This window comes from Heliangelus exortis, chromosome 11 (genome assembly GCF_036169615.1).
Source record: "Heliangelus exortis chromosome 11, bHelExo1.hap1, whole genome shotgun sequence".
Taxonomy (NCBI): Eukaryota; Metazoa; Chordata; class Aves; order Apodiformes; family Trochilidae; genus Heliangelus; species Heliangelus exortis.
In genome coordinates, this window is record NC_092432.1 from 5755972 (window position 1) to 5774026 (window position 18055).

The 18055-nt window shown below is 38.1% G+C and overlaps 1 protein-coding gene and 1 long non-coding RNA gene across 5 annotated transcripts in view; one reads left to right on the forward strand and one right to left on the reverse strand.

Moving 5' to 3' along the window:
- LOC139800807 (uncharacterized) overlaps positions 1-18055 on the forward strand; it is a 369707-nt gene that overhangs the window by 157880 nt on the left and 193772 nt on the right. The window lies entirely within an intron of this gene.
- MCTP2 (multiple C2 and transmembrane domain containing 2) overlaps positions 1-18055 on the reverse strand; it is a 116121-nt gene that overhangs the window by 51167 nt on the left and 46899 nt on the right. For 2 of the 3 annotated variants that reach the window (XM_071754266.1, XM_071754267.1), the window contains 5 exons: positions 16864-16994; positions 10083-10269; positions 9128-9221; positions 5527-5629; positions 4267-4369 (listed from right to left, as the gene is read on the reverse strand). In XM_071754266.1, the coding sequence (XP_071610367.1) occupies positions 4267-4369; positions 5527-5629; positions 9128-9221; positions 10083-10269; positions 16864-16994 (618 nt within the window). The remainder of the gene's footprint in view (positions 1-4266; positions 4370-5526; positions 5630-9127; positions 9222-10082; positions 10270-16863; positions 16995-18055) is intronic. The other variant, XM_071754268.1, reaches the window with a different exon arrangement.

Genomic DNA, 18055 nt, shown 5'->3' on the forward strand with positions numbered 1-18055 from the left:
CACAGTTTTCACTTTCCCCTAAACTCTGAAGCTTTCTTCTGGAAAAAAACCTCCACGCTCATGGTCAAGTACTAAGTAATCACAATTGTCAGGTGTTTCTTCTCTGAATCCAGGCCATGTTTTAGATAATTAAGCTTGTGAGAGGCATACTCAGAAGTGTTTTCAGTGTGTTGCTGGCTACCGACCTTGCTTGGCACTTGAAAATATTTCATAGACCTCTTCCTGTTTGCTGAAAAAAAGGGTGCAGCTGAAGTCTACTCTGAACTGATAATACAGCAGATAAAAACCATTCCATTCAGCAATACAACTTCACTCAAAGGTCTTTTTCTCCACGAGGATATCTGATATACTCTGCTTTCAAATTCATTGAAGCACACTATATGCTCCCCTGTCTCTAATAACTTGCAGCCTTCTAGGAGATAGGAATCTCTTGAAGCAAAACAAAAAAGACAGGCCCTCACAAAGAGAAACATGGTTGCTTTTACTAAGATCTAGGGCATAAAGGAACACAGAGATGGAAAGGACTTCTTTGATAATTAGTTCAAGTCCCATAGAACCTACAAAACTTCTAAACCTATCAAACTCCTTGAAGCAATGAAGTTTTTGCCCTAATTCTCCATTCCCCAGGATCGTCTTCAGTTTCTAGCACAAAAGCTCTGTTCAGTGATGTAAGTGGACTTCCCTTTAATTCTCCAGGCTCTGAGAAAGCTTTGAGCCCAAAGGTTGGGAAAGCCAGTCTCTATAGATCTGCTCATGCAAGAGTGGGATCTGTTTTCCCGTTTAAATGCTTTTTTTTTTCTTTTTTTCTGGTGTTGCTGACCAGAGCTGTATTTCAGATGACTTTTTTCATTCATGCTCTAGAGTCTGATGTAAAGAAGGGCAGGAGAAAAAAAGAATACAATAGGTTGATTAACATGGAAAAGCTAAAGATAAAATACATACAAATAATCACTGCTCTAACTATGTCCTCCAGATACCCACAAACAGACAAAACTTCAATTCACTGTAATGATATCCAAATCTATGTCAATACAGTGCATTATTAATCAAGCTGTATGAGAAATAAAGCAAATTATGGATGCATCTAATACTGTTGGATCATGACTATCAAAAGGACATGAACTTTTCAGCTTTATTTATCATTTGAAACTTTAAATCTCATGCTACCCAATTTTTTTTCTTTTCTAGTGCCTGGAAGAAGCCTAGATCAGTCCCAAGGATCAACATAATGCATGAGTAATTTCACCACCTCTGAAATTTTTTTGCGCAGTGAAGTTATTCATGTGTTCATATTCATGAGATGATGATGGTGCATGCATGTCTGTAAAATGCCAATGTAAGACTCCTGGACATATTTAAAACATTTTTCTTGTCAAATTCATTAAACATTTCATGCCACTCTATCATATACTTTATTCAAGGCAATTTTTTACTAAGACAGGAACCTAGTCACCCTGACCAATTCCTGAAGTAAACTTATTTCATGTGCAGACAGCTCACAAGTCAAACTTGTGCATTTTGAACAGGAAAAAAAAAAAGGCAAATGCACTTCTATTTTCAAAAAATAATTTAATGCGAGGCAAACATTTGGCCTGATTACCTAGAAAAATTAAACCTGTATGATTTGCAAAGCTTCCTTTAGTCTTTAACTATTGTTCTCTTTCAGCGTATTTATCTACACAGCTCAAAGGATACATTTAAACGTATAGTCAAAATTACAACATGCACTGAAATTCTCATTTCAAGCAAAAAAGAGCTTAGAAAATTGCAGTTCTCTGTGCAGACTAAGCTAATAGGTGCAAAATGTTTTTTAATCAGAAGCAGAGATGAATATATTTACACTAGATTTGATTGAAATAGGAGGCAGAGAAGTTTGGACGGGAAGGAAGAAAATAAGTTGGCAAGGGAAAGCATAAACAATTTTTTTTTTTTTTTTTTTTTGTCTCAAACCTTGGACAAAAAACCCTAAGCTGAATAGTTTGGACATTACCACACACACGCACTCCCCTCCTCTGCCTTGTTACATGCTTCCTAAGGGATACTTGACAAATGCCTATAAAATCAACAGAAAATCCAAATCTAACATCTTCTCACTGTGAGCCCACACAGCCTGCTGCCGATCATGCAGACCATTTGGCAAGCACTAGATCTGCAGGAGAGCAGCTGCTCCAGCCACTCTCTTCCAGTAACATCAGAGATATGAGGACTTGGGGAAAAATTAACAAAGTGATCAAAAATGGAATAAAAGATGTTAAGAGGTTTTTTCCTCCCCGTAAACATCAAACCATCTTCCCTGCCCAACCGACTATAGTATTCTTCTAGAACTGGAGATAGTGGCAATGCAAGCCACTAAAATAGACAAACAAGCTATAATATCCCCTGCCTCAAAAACAACTTCCAACCTGAGATACTGGAAGGAAGAGGACTGCAGAACACCCAGCAGTGTCTGAGACACCAAGAGCTCAGTATTTACCCCTCATCTTACAAAGGCTCTTTATATTCCCAAATTGCAGGGGCTCCTCTGTTCTGGACTCGGGTATAACTTGGGAAGACCATAGGGTGGATGAAAATAAACACTTCAGAAGCCACATTGCTTTTAATTCCCAAACATAAGAAATACACTTATTCAGACAGAAGAATAACAAAACTGGAGCACAGTGGCCTATTTCTTTACCACTATAAAGCATTCCTTAGCTTGGGACCATATGCCCCTATGCCAGTTCAAGAGTGTTCTGTCTAGTTCATTATTTATTTGGAAACACCGACTATTTGCAGTTCCCCTCTCTGATCTTGATGGGTCCCATACCTAAACTATGTTGATTCTTTGGAGCTTATAGGGCCCACTTCAATCAAATGGGACTTTTGCTTTCTCTCTAGAAAACTCCAGTTTCTCCAGTCTTTGCTGGGACAGAGCCTCACTAACCCCTTACTGCAGTCCTGCCTTTCCCCCAGCACCTCTACAACTCTAAGACCAATTCTTGCCTTAGCCACAAGAGATGGGTTCCAGCTTTTCTGAAGAGGTGAATACATTTTCACAAGGAGGTTTCAAAATAATATGCAATTTTGTACTTTTGTCATTTGAAGCAGGATTCACCATCTGCCTATTTGAGTGTGCTGCATCACACAGCATCACAGCATCACACCGTGTATTAACAAAAGCAGCTCCTGCATGTATTGCTTGAGCTGTGCTATATATTACCAGCATCAATGTTTGTTCAAGGCTCAGCACAGTCCCCACTGCATAAATACCTGTCACACCCTCTCCTCTGCATAGGAAACCTCCTGCAAAACAGCAGTGCCTCAGATCTCAAGGAAACCCCCATGCTCACAGCTAAATGCATTTACACAACTTGACTGATATCACCACAAGAGTCCTGTTTAAGCTTTATCTACCAATTGATTTTATACAAGGCACAGCCTGGAAAGTTCTCAAATTTTACTGCAAAAGTTACCAGAATCTTCTGTGATGCTGCATGTACACATGGAGCTGTTTACAACCCCTTGATCAGGCTTACTCACTCTTACCACCAGCCTTGTTCCAAAATAAAAACAGCCTTACCAAAAACAAAGCTGCTCTTCCCCCATTTCTCTATTAATATATTTTAATGACCCTTTTATGTTCCCCTCTCTTTAGCTTGGCCTTTTTTTTGCCATTTCTGAAAAAGCTTCAACTCTCCTTAATCTCCAGAGGAACCACTTTACCCTGAGCTTGCTTTGTTTCCAGTTTTGATTTTATACTCCCATGGTAGCATTCACTCTTCACATATTTGTTTACAGAACAAAAGCCACCCATCTTTAAAAGCACTACAGAGTAGAAAACACCCCTTTTAGGTAATTTTATTCAGCTGTGCCAATAACAACATCTATCTCTAGTCAATCCTACTGTGATGTGCAATTACTTTCTTGGAGGAAAAAGAAGGAAGATAGAACAAAAGACATGTTTAAAATGTTACCTTCAGAGGATGATGTGGAAATATACAGAACAACTCAATTATGTTTTCAGACCTACATGGCATAAAGTACTGAGGAAGTGCAGACACTTCTGTAATTTTCTTTCCAGTCAACCAAATTTTTACTAAAATGGGTTGTCAATGCTCTTTACACTAAGGAGGACTCTAAACACAGCCAACTAAGGCATATATAGATCACTAAACTTGTTTATCTCTCAATCTGTGTTGCTGCTTGGTGCTGCAAGGAAAAGAAATCAAGCTTGTCCCCAGCAAAACCATCAATATTTGAATGATATACGCAGAAAAGGTAACTTACAGACAACAAAGGGATGGCAACTTTTCCAAGAAAATCAGGGGGCTTGTCTCCATCTTCATCAAACACTGTCACTTCCAGAACATCATGAATATCCTTAATAGGGCTGGAAAAAAAAAATTGCAGACACAAAAATAATATTCAATACACATGTACACAGTCTCCTCCACAAAGATCTGAGAATTCTGTTTTACTAATTAAGTTTTTATACCTTAGAGTATAAAACTAGCATTTAATTAAATTCCCCCCAAAATGAATCAAATTATGGGTATTCCCCAAGCTTCCCCCTTAAGTTTCAGTCCCATAACTAGGTGAAGAAAGTAACTTCCCCTTCCCTTCAGCCAGCAGTGGTATTTTTTGCTCATTTATATTGATGCAGTGTAAAACTCAACTCTCCCACAGAGAAAGCTTGTGAGTGGGAGAGGTCAGGGGATAAAGTCAAAAACAGACTTCAGGACATGAAAGAAATAATCCAGGAAACAGAATTTATGTAACTGCATTTGACTGGAACACTTATTGAACAATTACCTCCCTTTTAAACTCATCATTCTCCAAGTGTTTTTCCTGTGGTTGTCTTCCTCATCACAGACTGCTACAGTCTTGGAGACATTTATCTCACTAAGTTATTTGCAAAAAGCTTTGCCAGCATAAAGCAAGATTAAAACATTGTGTTGCCTATAAGCAATACCCTTATTAATAACAGAAGTGATACCTTAAGTCACAAAAAAAAAAAAAAAGAATACCCTGATTTTCATAAACATCTGATCTTCTAATTTGGGGAAAGCTATGTTTGTCTGGTTTAAAATTAGAAGCTCAACTAGGAACAACGTGGGCTCTAATTTTCTGCTCACTTACAAATTAAACAGTAATTCTACCATGGTTCAGTGAAATATATTTTGTTTAAAGTATGGAAAATGTAGGCATGAGTGTCTTGTCTCTACTTTCTGTTATACTATCTCCTGGATCCAGCTATGATTCCATTATGTCTAGTCATGATTCTTCCTATAAATATCACAGTAATTTTTCTTTTAATGACTTCTATTAATAAATTCCATGCAAGAACTAGTAAAAGGCAAAAGGCTTTAATTGAGTTATATTTGATACTTCTCCAACATCCTCTCTGGCTGTGAAAAAATGACATATCTTAGACTTGACCTTTGGATTTTCCCAAAGTCAGTAGCTTTTACTGTTAAGCTGATAATTATATTGTTACCTAGACTCTATTATGGTGTTGCAGCACATTTTCAAAAGCAATCCACTTACAATGTGAAAACTTTGTTCCACTCTGGATTGAGGTTCTTGTAAACAGTGTGTGTTTGAAGACTGTCATTTCCCAGCTCTAATACACAGAAAGGATCACTTTTACCTAGAGAAAGATCAGATAGAAAAAAAAAAGGAATTAAGTGGGCCAGGTATTGTATATCTAGCATGCATACTCCTTCTTTGCAGCATGGTTGAGGAAGCAACTGGTCATATAAAAATAAGATCCATTAAGAGAACTGTGAATTGCCTCCTTCTGTTGGAATAAATTGTTAAGTAAATACTATCTACAATGCATCCTCAGCGCTGGAAACTTGCACTTACCTTACACTCATTCAGGCAGCTTCACTCGAATACCTGAAACATGAAACTTACAGTGAACTATACCTGAGAGTCTTTACAGCAAGAAAAACCTGCTCACACTGACAGTTATTCAGATGACATTACAAAGGCAATACCATCATTCTGATGTAATGGTGTCAGTGCTGCAGTTACAGCTCTCTGTTTTATCCTATGCTTAGAGTCTGTGGTATTCTTCATTTGACTCTAACAGCCACACCATGAGAAGAAAGACACTGAACTGGGTCTGTATCAGCAGCATTTCTTCAATCCATGTGAGTCCCATATGAAGACCCTATATACTGCAGCAGTTTAAGCAAAACCCAACATCACCTGGAGAATCCATGCATGGAGCAGCATGTACCTAAAGCAAACAGACCCCCACACCCAAAAAAAACCCCCAACCTCTTCTCAAAAGAAGGATTTCAAAGTGGAGCCTGTTATGGTGATGATGTTTGTTGATACATTTTTTGCTCACTCCCATTACATGAATTTGTGGCTTTCATAAGCTACTGCAGCTCAGCAGTTTTCATCACAAACACAATACCCTTTATCAGCAGGTCTGGCTTAGTATCTGATTTCATCTCTTCTTCAGTGTCCATGTCTAAGTCAGCCACAGGTACACTACCCAACTTCTATGTAGGCAACTAAATATGTCAGGAATGCAAGGATCAGACAAGATATTTAAGCAAAAGCTGTTTTGTTTCTCAATCCTTATTTTTGGTATTACTAATGCAGAGAAGTTTATAAACTAAACAGGAAACTTTTCAGAATGTAAACAGGGGGTATTAACTAGTCAATATTGGTAAAATTTAAAGACCATGTGTGTGACTGGAATCTGTTTGTCTTCTCTTTTCCAGCTTACATGTTTGTTCCCTGATATGTATAGAAAATGCATGTAGCTTTTCAGAGAAACTGCTTGAAATGCAAACTGTGATATGCCAAAAACAATCCCACTGTATAATTCGGTATTCTGAATGCTATTTTTTGGTCAGTGAGCAAATGCAGTGTTTGAGAAGAACCCTCATGCGTACACAGAAAACATCCAAAGCAGAAAAAGTTATTTTCACATCAACAAAACTATTATCTAGGAAAATATGAAAGGCTCAAACTGGGCTAGCTGTGGCTGAAGAGCTTTCACATGTTTGATGTATCTTGCCTGAAATTTACATCAAATGGCAAAATATAGATTTTCAAAACACTGCTCGAAACTAAAGCAGATATTATGTTGTTTTCTGATATCTGTGACTATAGTAGGCTAAAAACTTCAATTTAAGCCAATAATGCCAACAAAATATCAACTGACAACAGAAATCCCAATTGTACCAAAATTCAATTTTTGTTATGGGAGTAAGTAATAAGGTATAAAGTGGCACAACCTTTGCCAGGAGATGTTTGGTCTCCAGAAGTTCACTTGAGGCTCTGTGGGACAGGACAGGGACAGAACACTACCTGCTTACAATGTTCCTGTATTAACCTTTGGAAATCTTTGTACCTCTCACTGTCTCTGCAATTTTTCCTTTATCAGATTTTTAGCTGGACTTAGAATTTACTTTTATCAATACCAATAGATCTGGACCAGTCTCCCTGGTAATACTGGAAATATGGCACTGCTCTAGGAGGGCTCTATTATGGAAGCCCATAATTGCTGCACTAATCATTTATGAATGGCTCAGAACAGATAATTAATCTTTATGTCTCTCATTTCATGATCAGAAATTATGCTATTTTTACCTAAAATGGCTGCATCCTTTTGCAATTTGGTAGGTCTATTACAGCATAATACTAGGATATTTTCAGCACTGCCATTGAAAAACAATTTGTCATTTGCTTCATGAATCAGCCTCCAAGCCTGGGTTATTTTGAATATAATGACAGACTGAGTAACCTTTTACTTAAGCAGAATTTCATTCTGTGCTATGTGCAAGGAATGTGTGTCACATACGCTATGAGAAGTCTTTGAATTGCAGAATCAAGAACCTGCATCTCTCTTCCAATGTTCATTATCCCCCCACATGCTCTTGTTTAAATACTGAGGGAAAAGGGCCCAAATCCATCACTGATGCAACTGCATTAGCAGCAGTAAAGTTTTTCAAAGGGCAGATAGCCTTCTGGGCTCAGATCTTTCCCTAGACACTGTCTATATTAAAACCTCCTATATTTCTAGATAGCCCTAGACTTGACACTTGCCAAAGGTTCTGCTTTACTGTGTCACAGTTTTTATAAAACGGGCAGGTTTTTTTGTTTGTTTTCAGATGAACTACTTCAGTTCTTTAAAGTATTGCTGTCTGAACTGACATTACTTTTTTCCACTGCAGGGTTAAAGCCAGGAATTGAAACTGACATAGCATCATGATTAACCTTGGATTTTCTCCTTAGGTTCTTATTTTAGGAGCCATGTTCTCTTAAGTTACTATGTTTTCATGAATACTAGAGAATGGGGCAAGAATATTTTCTCTGTATCTGCTTTCCTGCCTTTATCAAATTATCTTAAAAATGACTGCAACATCCAATACACAACACAGAATGCTGTGACTCAATTTTGAACTACTGCAAGATCCACAGGGGAAGTAAAAGCTCTCCAGATTCCTTGAGAAGATAATAAAAATAATATCCACTCACTACAGAAGTATCCATTCCCAGACCTTCCCTAGAGAAACAGGAATTAGTGTCCATTGCTGTCAGAACCAAGCACAAATTGAGGCATGTCTCAGAGGAAAATCCATCATTTTCTTTTGGTAAGAGCACCAAAAGATCATCCCAAATCAAAGCCTCAAATGAGCTTTAAGAAAAAACATGACACTGGCATCCCCATTGCTGGCAAGCTTTCTTTTTCGGGTGACAGCCTGCAGCACCACCCAAACCCACACACTCAGGACCATGTCAGATGCCCCAAAATCTTTCAGTCTCATTCACAAGGCACCCATGGAGATGGAGAGGCTTCTGTGAAGGCACCAACACTTTATATTCACCCTTCTTTTACATTCTGCTGCTGGAATATTCAACAGCACACCATTCTAAGGGAGAAGTTACCAGTCACACTACTCAGACCCCAAGGATAAACCATATCTCCATCCACTGAGCCTTCTTAAGTACTTTTGGGACTCAGAACTATTTGGTATCTCAGTTCCCTCAGGCAGGTTTCATCACTGGAGAAATGATGGGAAGATTTACTTTTTCCTGTTCAGCTAACAGTACTGCATGGAGTTAAGTAACATTCACAATATATTATAGCATCACAGGATGGAAAATAGAAATAAAATACCTGAAAAATCTGCTGCCAATAGATCCACTGCCTTTAGAACCTTGACTTGTAAGAAGCCAATGTCTTTCATGTCCCGAAAGGAATTCTTTATACACTGAAGGAAGAAAGCATAAAGATACATCTTGTTTGTATTACAGTAAGAAACAGAAATTATGGAACTAAATGACTACATTTTTAAACCAATCCCTATTTCCATTCAGCAGCTGATGTACCCATTAATAGATGTTCACTACCCCAGTCTCAATGCATCAGGACCCTGAGGTTTACATCACACACTACCTGCTCCTAAGAAAATTCTTCATTTCTATAAATTACCTGCTAATGTTATGAACAAGATTGGAAGGACCCCTGTACACTTATGCAACTATCTGTCAATTAAAATAAAAAACATAAGGAGACCTGGAGAAGCAGCATGGCTCAGGAAGCCACCACACTCAATCAGTAGTGAGGAATCTTTCCTCAAAAATAACTTTGACTTTTGTTGTTCAAATTCTTCATGCCTCCATCTTGCACTTCATTTTAGGGTAGTTCTTCCTTCATGCCTAACTTTTGAAAACTGAGGTGTGGAAGCTACCACATAGCTTTGTCACAGTTGAGCATCCAGAACATATTCTCCCCAAAGGAGGAAAGAAAATTTAGTAAACTACCATCTCTCCATGATATTCAGTGTCTCTCATTCCCCAAAATAATCTCTTAATATAATCTGTGCAAAGAAAAGCATTAGTTTAAAACCCAACAGATAAAAGCAGCCAAACTGCTTCGGTCTATCTGCCCTGCCAATCTCCTTGTCATTTGAAACATAAGAACTGGCCCATGCAATAGTTTTCTCTGGTAGGAGACATGTTTTTATGAGTGGATAAATCCTTTTATCCTGCAATTTTGACTGCTTTAAAAACAGGGAAAAAAAAAAAAAAAAAAAAAAAAAAAAAAGAAGAATTAAAAATTTCAAACTCACATAGCGCTGTGAAATCTGTTGCCTTTCACTGGGGTCTCCCAAAGGGCAGACACAGAGATCAGATATGGACACTCCTGTACATGGGGCAACAGCAATCAACATCAGCAAGGATCCTGGATGTTTTTCCAGAGGCAGCTCCAAGCGATTGGTCTGCTTCATTGGCAGAGCAGTAACATCAACTTGGCACCTAGAATGACATTGCCTGGGGTTAATAGGAAAAATGAGCTGGGGAAAAAAATGAAGCAGCATTTATATTGATTGCAGTAGTACAGACATCAAAACTTATTGCTTGTTTAGGATAGAAAGAATGCAAAAAAAAAAAAAAAAAAAAAAATTAAAAAAAAACAAACCACCTCAGAATTAAACATGGGAAAGCAATTAGCCAGGTTCTGTTGCATTCACTGTCAGTTTTGCTTTCTGGTTCACCCACTGGTAAGCAGAAGTAAATTGTTTGGGATGCCAGTACAGTAGGAAAACTTAACTCTAGCTTGCCTCACTTCCCCTCTAAAATCCCCTCGTGCTTTCTGATGGATTTGAAACACAATTTTATTTCACCTGCGGGAAAAGAAAAGGGGCAAAAGCAAATTTTAAAACATTAGCCTACAATAGATTTGTTTCTTTAAAGTCACATACTCCATTTTATGCTACATTATACTGTATGCCTCAATCTCCTTTACAAGCCTTACTAGAGCTCCATTTGCAGTCTACTGTTCTATTTCCCAAAGGGAAGGACTGTCTTAAAAGTCGCCTCTAACCCCAGCACGCAGTATATATCATTAACCTGATACTTCCCCAGAAAAATAATAATCAGGAGGCAAAATAAGAGAAACATTCATAGATAGACAATAATATAAGATGACTATGGGCTAAAGCAGGGAGAGATCACTGGACAGCCAGTTATACGTGAAGGGAACAGCTAGATGCAACAAAAAGCCTCATCACTTGGCTCCGCAAATGCCTTCTATTTAGAAGTCCAGTAAATGGAGTGGAACTTTTCTGAACTGCTTGGCTTTTAAGAACAGGCTGAACAAAAGTTACAGATGAAAAGGGAAAGAAAAAAAATTAAGGAAGCTTTGTTAGCCCAGTGCAAGGGGAGTCACACATCTCCAAGGGATGATGGAGCGCCAGAGCTTTCGCTCCGCTTAATGACTGCCGACAAGTTTTTATTTAAACTAAACTTGTTAAGGTGTTGTCTTAATAGGCTAAAATTCCACAGGGTTCCCCCCCCAGGTGGGTTTCTTCTGGGTAAATGGTGCATGTAGTGTTCCTGATTGATCCCATTCCAGTAGTAGTGCTGGAGTGGTTTATACCCATCTGCTATAAATTGCATGCTTTCTGCTTCTTAACAGCCTATTTTCTGTGAATGCTAAGGGGGGGAAAGAAAAAAAAAAAAAGAAAAATCCCAAAACATTCCATCCTGAAAACCCAATAAACTATGTGATCAAGTAAGTCATTGCTCTGATGAGTTTGTAAGTCAACCACTAGCTCTGTGTATTAAAACACAGTTCTTTGTGTAAGCTGCTTGCCACCAGAATTAATGGGGATGACTTTGCCTTAAGTGTGCTCTTTGCTCTTCACCGCACTAAACATTCAACAGGTTGCAAGTTTACTCTGATTAACTGCTTTCAAGTGCTTTGTAAGAAAAAGAAAATAAACCAGGAAGAGTACCAACACTGTTTTGGCACATAGGCTGCCTCTCAACACAATTTTGAAGTGCGAGAGGTTGCAGTTGAAGCTCATTGCTACACCTAAACTCTTCAGAAAGATATGACAAGAGAAGATAGAGCAGAAAGGGAAAGAAAACAACAAAAAAAGCAAACATTTGAGAAAAAGACATCACTTCCACACTGGAGGTCAACATCACCTTGGCTGCATTAACAAAGTTGCTTCTCAGACTGCAGCATTTTTACTGATACTTTAGGAATCAGTGCCAAAGGGAGAATGTATCCTTATCTTGGGTTTTTTGTTAGGTTTGGTTGGTTGGTTTTTTTTTTTACAGTTGAGAAAACTAAAGAGAGAGAAAGGGGAAAACTCAGGATCACCCAGCTGGTGTGTGATTCAGCTGGCAATCCAGGCCATGTCTCCCACATCAGCATTTCATAAACCACCCACTCAACAGAGTCCACAACTGGGAAAAGCTGCATTTGCTTTTTCATGTTAACAACTTTCCATGGAGCAAAACAGAAAAGATAACTCATTCAGAAAATGGTACATCTCCCACCAATAGATAACCGCAGAAATCTCTTGTATCTCAAAGTTGAATATAACTCTAGCTTGTTTAGGCAATTAGGAATTGTTTCTCTTATTAAAAGAATTTGACTAGCCAGAGGTCAAAGAAAAGATTTAATATAAAGGGTGTGGGGGTAGAAGGGATGCACATGTGAAGGGGAAAACAGCAGGAGGTGGAGTACAAGCATTTCTTCCTCAAATCATGTTTGATTTCCTTAAAAACTAGTGTCCTTAAAACATCTGTGTTCACTCAAGGTGATGGCATGCCTCTCTATTTTCTTTTGAGGAAGTGCAAAAAAAATCCACACTTACACTTGCAAATAGCAAAAGTTTTAAGGGTAAAAAAATTAAAAGGACAACCTGTTTCATTTGGGTTATACAATGTAACTGATCAGACTGGATCAGATCAGACCATTTTGCTTGGTAAAACAATTAGACATTCAATTTACTAAATAAATTCAGGAATTTCCACACAAACACTTCCACACTATTAAAACAAGTCTAATGATTTCTGAACTACTTTCCACATCCTCCTGAAATAGAAATAATTTCCTTCTTTGTCAGCTTTTTACCTGCAAGACCTTACTACAGGCAATTATTTCACAGGAAAGTGGTAAAAGACTATGGAAATGGGCACAGCACAGAACTAATGCAGGCAATCCACTTTTTGAATGCAAGTTGTCTGATCTGAATGCAAAGGGCAAAATTCTCAGACTATTTGTATTTTAGGTGATGCTAATGATCTCCTGAGTTAAGTTCTCAACACACTAGTCCTATCTCAGAATTGGATAGCTCTGCTTGGTGTCATTTTTTGCTACATTACATATTAATTTTGGGTGGAATCCTTCACACGCACACAGCAATATCCATGATTTGTAGGAGATACAATTCTGTAAGAGTGCATTACACACACAAATGTATCACACTTTTTTAACCACAAAAAATTATAATTCTTTCCTTCCTCATCCTGATCAATATTTAGGTCTACACCTCTATATTGACCTCTAGTCCTGTAGCAGATTACACCACACCTTTAGTTTTCATTTAAGACTCTTCTGTTCATTTACAACCCTCCGCTATTTTTTTGCCTTTTTAGATTATTTTTTCAGAGAAATATTACTTGAAAAGACTACATGGTATTTTTGGGGTTAAACAACTAAATCCGTAGTTTATCAAATTAAAAGTAATATTCCTAAATATATATAAATACTATGAGAACATCTGCACAAAACATTGCCATATTTCCCCCGTGCAGAATTCTTGAGACCACTTCACAAACAAGGTCAGATTCATTATCACAGTAAGATGCATCTATGATTAACATTTGGAAAGGAATTTTAAATGCCACAGGTGTCAGGTAGTCTTTTTATTCTCACTTACACTACAGATAAGCTTTGGTCTTCTGATTTTTGCTATAGCTTGGTGAAATTTAAATCAAAGGTTTGGATGTAGCCAGTTTAGATTTGCTACTCCATTCCAACAGCATGGCCTTTAAAATAAGGATTTTTCCTTGTTGCAGAGACACTGTTTCCTGGAGACATTCATCACACAGATATTGGATGCAATCCAACCTCACAGCTCGTGGTCCTAAGTCTGGCAGTTTTGCTAAAACCTCCTTCTTGAGGTAAATATGTGAAGAAAAATATCTCCAACATTTCACACCATCTCTTTTTCAAAATACATCCTTGAATGCAGAAACACTCTCTAACAACTTGGCATAAACCATTTAACTCTGCCTGGACAAATTCTGCCCAGTTAACACCTTTGTTTGTTAATATACATTATCATCTCCTGAAAACACAAAAAGCACTCAGTAAATGTTACTAACACTTCTGTGAAGACTAAATAGAGGGATTATTTCATCTAGGTCCCAAAACCAGACACCTTTCAGGGATGGATGCTGGCAGCAGAACCACTCAATGCCAAAGGATTCTAAGTGAGGGAGAGAAACTGGATCCAGTTGAAAAAACTAAGGAGACACAGGTCAACTCAATGTCATATGTATTAACAGTGAGGGTTCACTTTGTGATAGGAGAGGGGTGACATGAAATCTCACCAAATGTTTCTTCACTAATTCAGAAGCAGACAAAGGTCCCAAGTGTTAGTGTTTATTGCTGGGGGTCCAACACATTTTTTTATTTTATACTTCCCATGCTCTCCCCAGAAATTTCAGGTCCTATTTCAAGAACAGTATTTCATCTTGAAACCAAATTATGCCTAGGAGAAGAGCCATGTTCCAGGAGCTTAAGGAATCCATCCTACATAAAATCCTGGGTCTAAAGGAATTAAAAGAAGTCTTTATTCCACACAAGTTCAGCAGTCTGGATTATCAGATGTGATTCCACCTTCTGTATCTTTCTCAGCTTCATTTAAATATTGCGTGTGTGTATGTCTAACCAACACAGTTCAGGCTGCATGGCCCTGAGGGAGGATAATGAATCCTAACTCAATTCTCAAATTGACCACAGAATTATTAATTAAGATACAGCAAATTTTGCCTTTTTCTTAAATCCATGCAAATTACTTTAGGGCAGTTGGGTTCTACTGCTGTATGTAATGATCAAATATAATCCACAAATGTTTTACTAAAGAATCTTTCTTACAATGATGTTGTGAAATCCAGAAATCTCAAAACTCCACTTGGAAATAATGGAGACAATAAACACAACACCTCATAATGCTGTTTTGTCTAGAGAATCCTTTTCCAGATTAGACTGCTCTTGGACCTTTCATAAAATATGATTCATTGGGTGTCAAAAGTTTCTACACTGTACAAACAATGTTTGTTCTTACACATTTGGTGTTTACCTATTTTTGTTATACCTCTTTAAAATCTAGTATAATTTTTTTTTCTGTTTTGATGCTACAGCACTTTGCTGTGCTTAAGGCAACAACAGTAATATTTTCTCTCCATGTAGATAGAAAAAATAACTTTAAGGTAAATCTAACACATGCAGGCTTTCCCAGTGCTGAAGTCTTTTATAACACAATAACATTTTTTTTATATAACATTTTGCTCATAGATTTTTGCACACTGCATACGAGCTTCCAGAAGCCAAAAGAAGGGGAAAAAATTAAGGAAGAATTTCTCCAGTATCAGGGAGACTGAACAAGCTGCAAACACTGTTCCATTTGTTAACTCTAAACAGAATATCAGAAGTAATAAAAGTAACTGTGAGAATTGAAGGAACAGATTCATCTTCAGCCACTTCTCCATGTGATGAGCCATAGCATTCAGCCAGAAAGCATTTCCTGCTCTGCAAAACCACAAACATTTGTAGAGCCAAAAAGGGCATTGTTCTTCTCAGGGAATAGTTTCAAACTATGCTGAACGCTTAAAGTAAGAGAATGGTCTTAGGAGTTACTCTTATTTAATTAGCAAGTTGTGAAACCTTTACCAGGTGAGAACAGCAAACAACTACAGAAGGGATCCCCACCCCTAAAAAGAATTTAGAGCTTGTGGCACTGATGCTGCAAGTAGATTAGCACAGACAGACCAAAGAGGGGTCTCCTAGTAAATTAAAAGGTTTTTGGAGCTGCTGCATGTAGCCAGCTTTGCAGATGTACTTTGGGGAAATGGACCTAGAGGACAACACTGCAAGTGAAAAGAAGTGAGGAGGCAACAGGAGAAAATGTATGGTTATTACTGGGACATGAAGAGTATACCAGTACCATACAAAATAAAGAGTTAGAGGGAAGGGAAAAGAGCAGAGCATAAGAACAGGAACCATATTCTATTCCTATTAATAAATTAAAATTGAAGTTTCAACTGCTAACCCACAAAACGTTTCAATCGCTAATATGGTATACAATAGTTACTTGAGAAGAAGAAGCTATAGTGCCAAAATGCAGTGAGACAAATCCCTGGAGATGAATAAATTACCTTTAAGGCTGCCCCTGAAAATTATGCTTTAAGCAACATGATCTTGTGCAATAGCAACAAGCACCAAAGCCACTGAGATCAGTCTTTTGTGGCCATGGGGAAGAGCTTACCCAATTGGAGCAAACCCAGGTAACAGGACCCAAGTGTAAACAAAGCTACAAGGACATGCCCCTCCGATGCAAACAGAGAAAAGGGACATCAGTGCCGCTCCAAAGAAGAACAAAGTCCCCAGACTGAAGCCACAAATCAGCCCTGCAGAGCAGAAGGGGTCTGGAGCAACATCACCATGAAAATGCAAACAAGTCCTTCCTCCCCATTGCCACCACCTGGCCCAGCAACGGCTGCCACTGAGCTCCCCCCAGGACTTGGAATTTTACAGTTAGCAAGTGCAGACTCAGCCTGGGTGTCTCTGCAATCAAGTCGTGGTTAATCAATTACCTATGATAGGCTGCAATAAAAATACACTCACAAAAGGATCTGGACATCCCCAGAACAAGGAGAGAAATATACAGTATGATGCTGGTAATGAAAATATATTGATCACTTAAAAAAAAACAAAACAAAACATTATTCTTAACAACCCTCACCCCCCAAAAATGAAAAAACCCAAAAGCAAAACAAATAAAACCACACACACAAAAAAAAACCCAACAAATAAAACCCACTTACGTTCCCAAAAGCTCCTCATGCTTTTTGTTATCATTTCTCCAGACCTCAATGTCCAACATATCCTTCCTGTCAGAGAAGTAGTGAAAATCAAACTGTTCCCTCCACTGAGGATTTGCACTCTTACACAGTGTCTAGAAAACATGCAGTTATAGCATTTACTTTTCTGAAATGGTACTTATTTCCACAGTAAAGTACATATCAAGAACAAGGGTGGATGTTAGAGCATCACATAGTAAGGTCATTCTGATCAAAGCTCCCCAGCCCATAATACACAGCACCATCTTCCATAAAAACTCTATTTCCTGTCTTCCAATAATAACAAATATACAAATGTAACACGAATAAGTGGATGGAGAAATTCTGCAATAGGCGGATCCACCAGCTCCACTTTCAATGGACTACAGTCTTCATTCAATCTGGCACAATGAAAGAAATCAAGACTAAATTTTTTATGGGTAAACACCTGAAAACAGGCTTGAATGAATTCAGGAACTGAATCAGTATTTTTCACTTTTCCATGTGAAGATACAGGTGGAGAAGCTGCAGTGTTGAAATTATTAACATCCACTTAATTTGATATCTGTTAATTGGCCCTTTGAATTGGGTGAGATTCCTATCACACTGTCCTCCCCACCATCAGTATCAGCATAGCCACAGTGAGAATGGGAGACAGGATCAGCTGGACCATGACTGAGATTTCTCCCACCTTGTCTGGTTTTCTGGACCATGAGATTTCATACTTCATAAATTGAATAAGCTCCAGGAAAGAACATGATAATCTGAAATCTTTCTAGGCTGTAGAAGCAGAGGGCCTCAACTTTTATTGGGCCCCAGACAAAAACACTAAGCAATTAAATCACTGCAGGCAACATTGTTCTTGACTCCTCATTTTAAACTTTCTAATTTTCTATGACTGCAAGCACTGCAGTCTTGCAGATTCATGACATAGGTTAAGGACCATTAAAGTGAAACAAAAAAAAGGGATCTCAACTGAAATATTGTATATTTATTCTAAAATAAGTAACCTGTGTGATATTTTGCAGAGCTGCTTTTCTGAATGAAAACACTGTATCATGACCTTGGTTTCAGGTCCCACGTAGGGGACAGAGCAGAGGTTTCAGATGCACCCACATCTGAATGTTATGTTCTGTGAACTTGCTCTGTACATTTTGTACAGGAGGGGTTCTTTCCT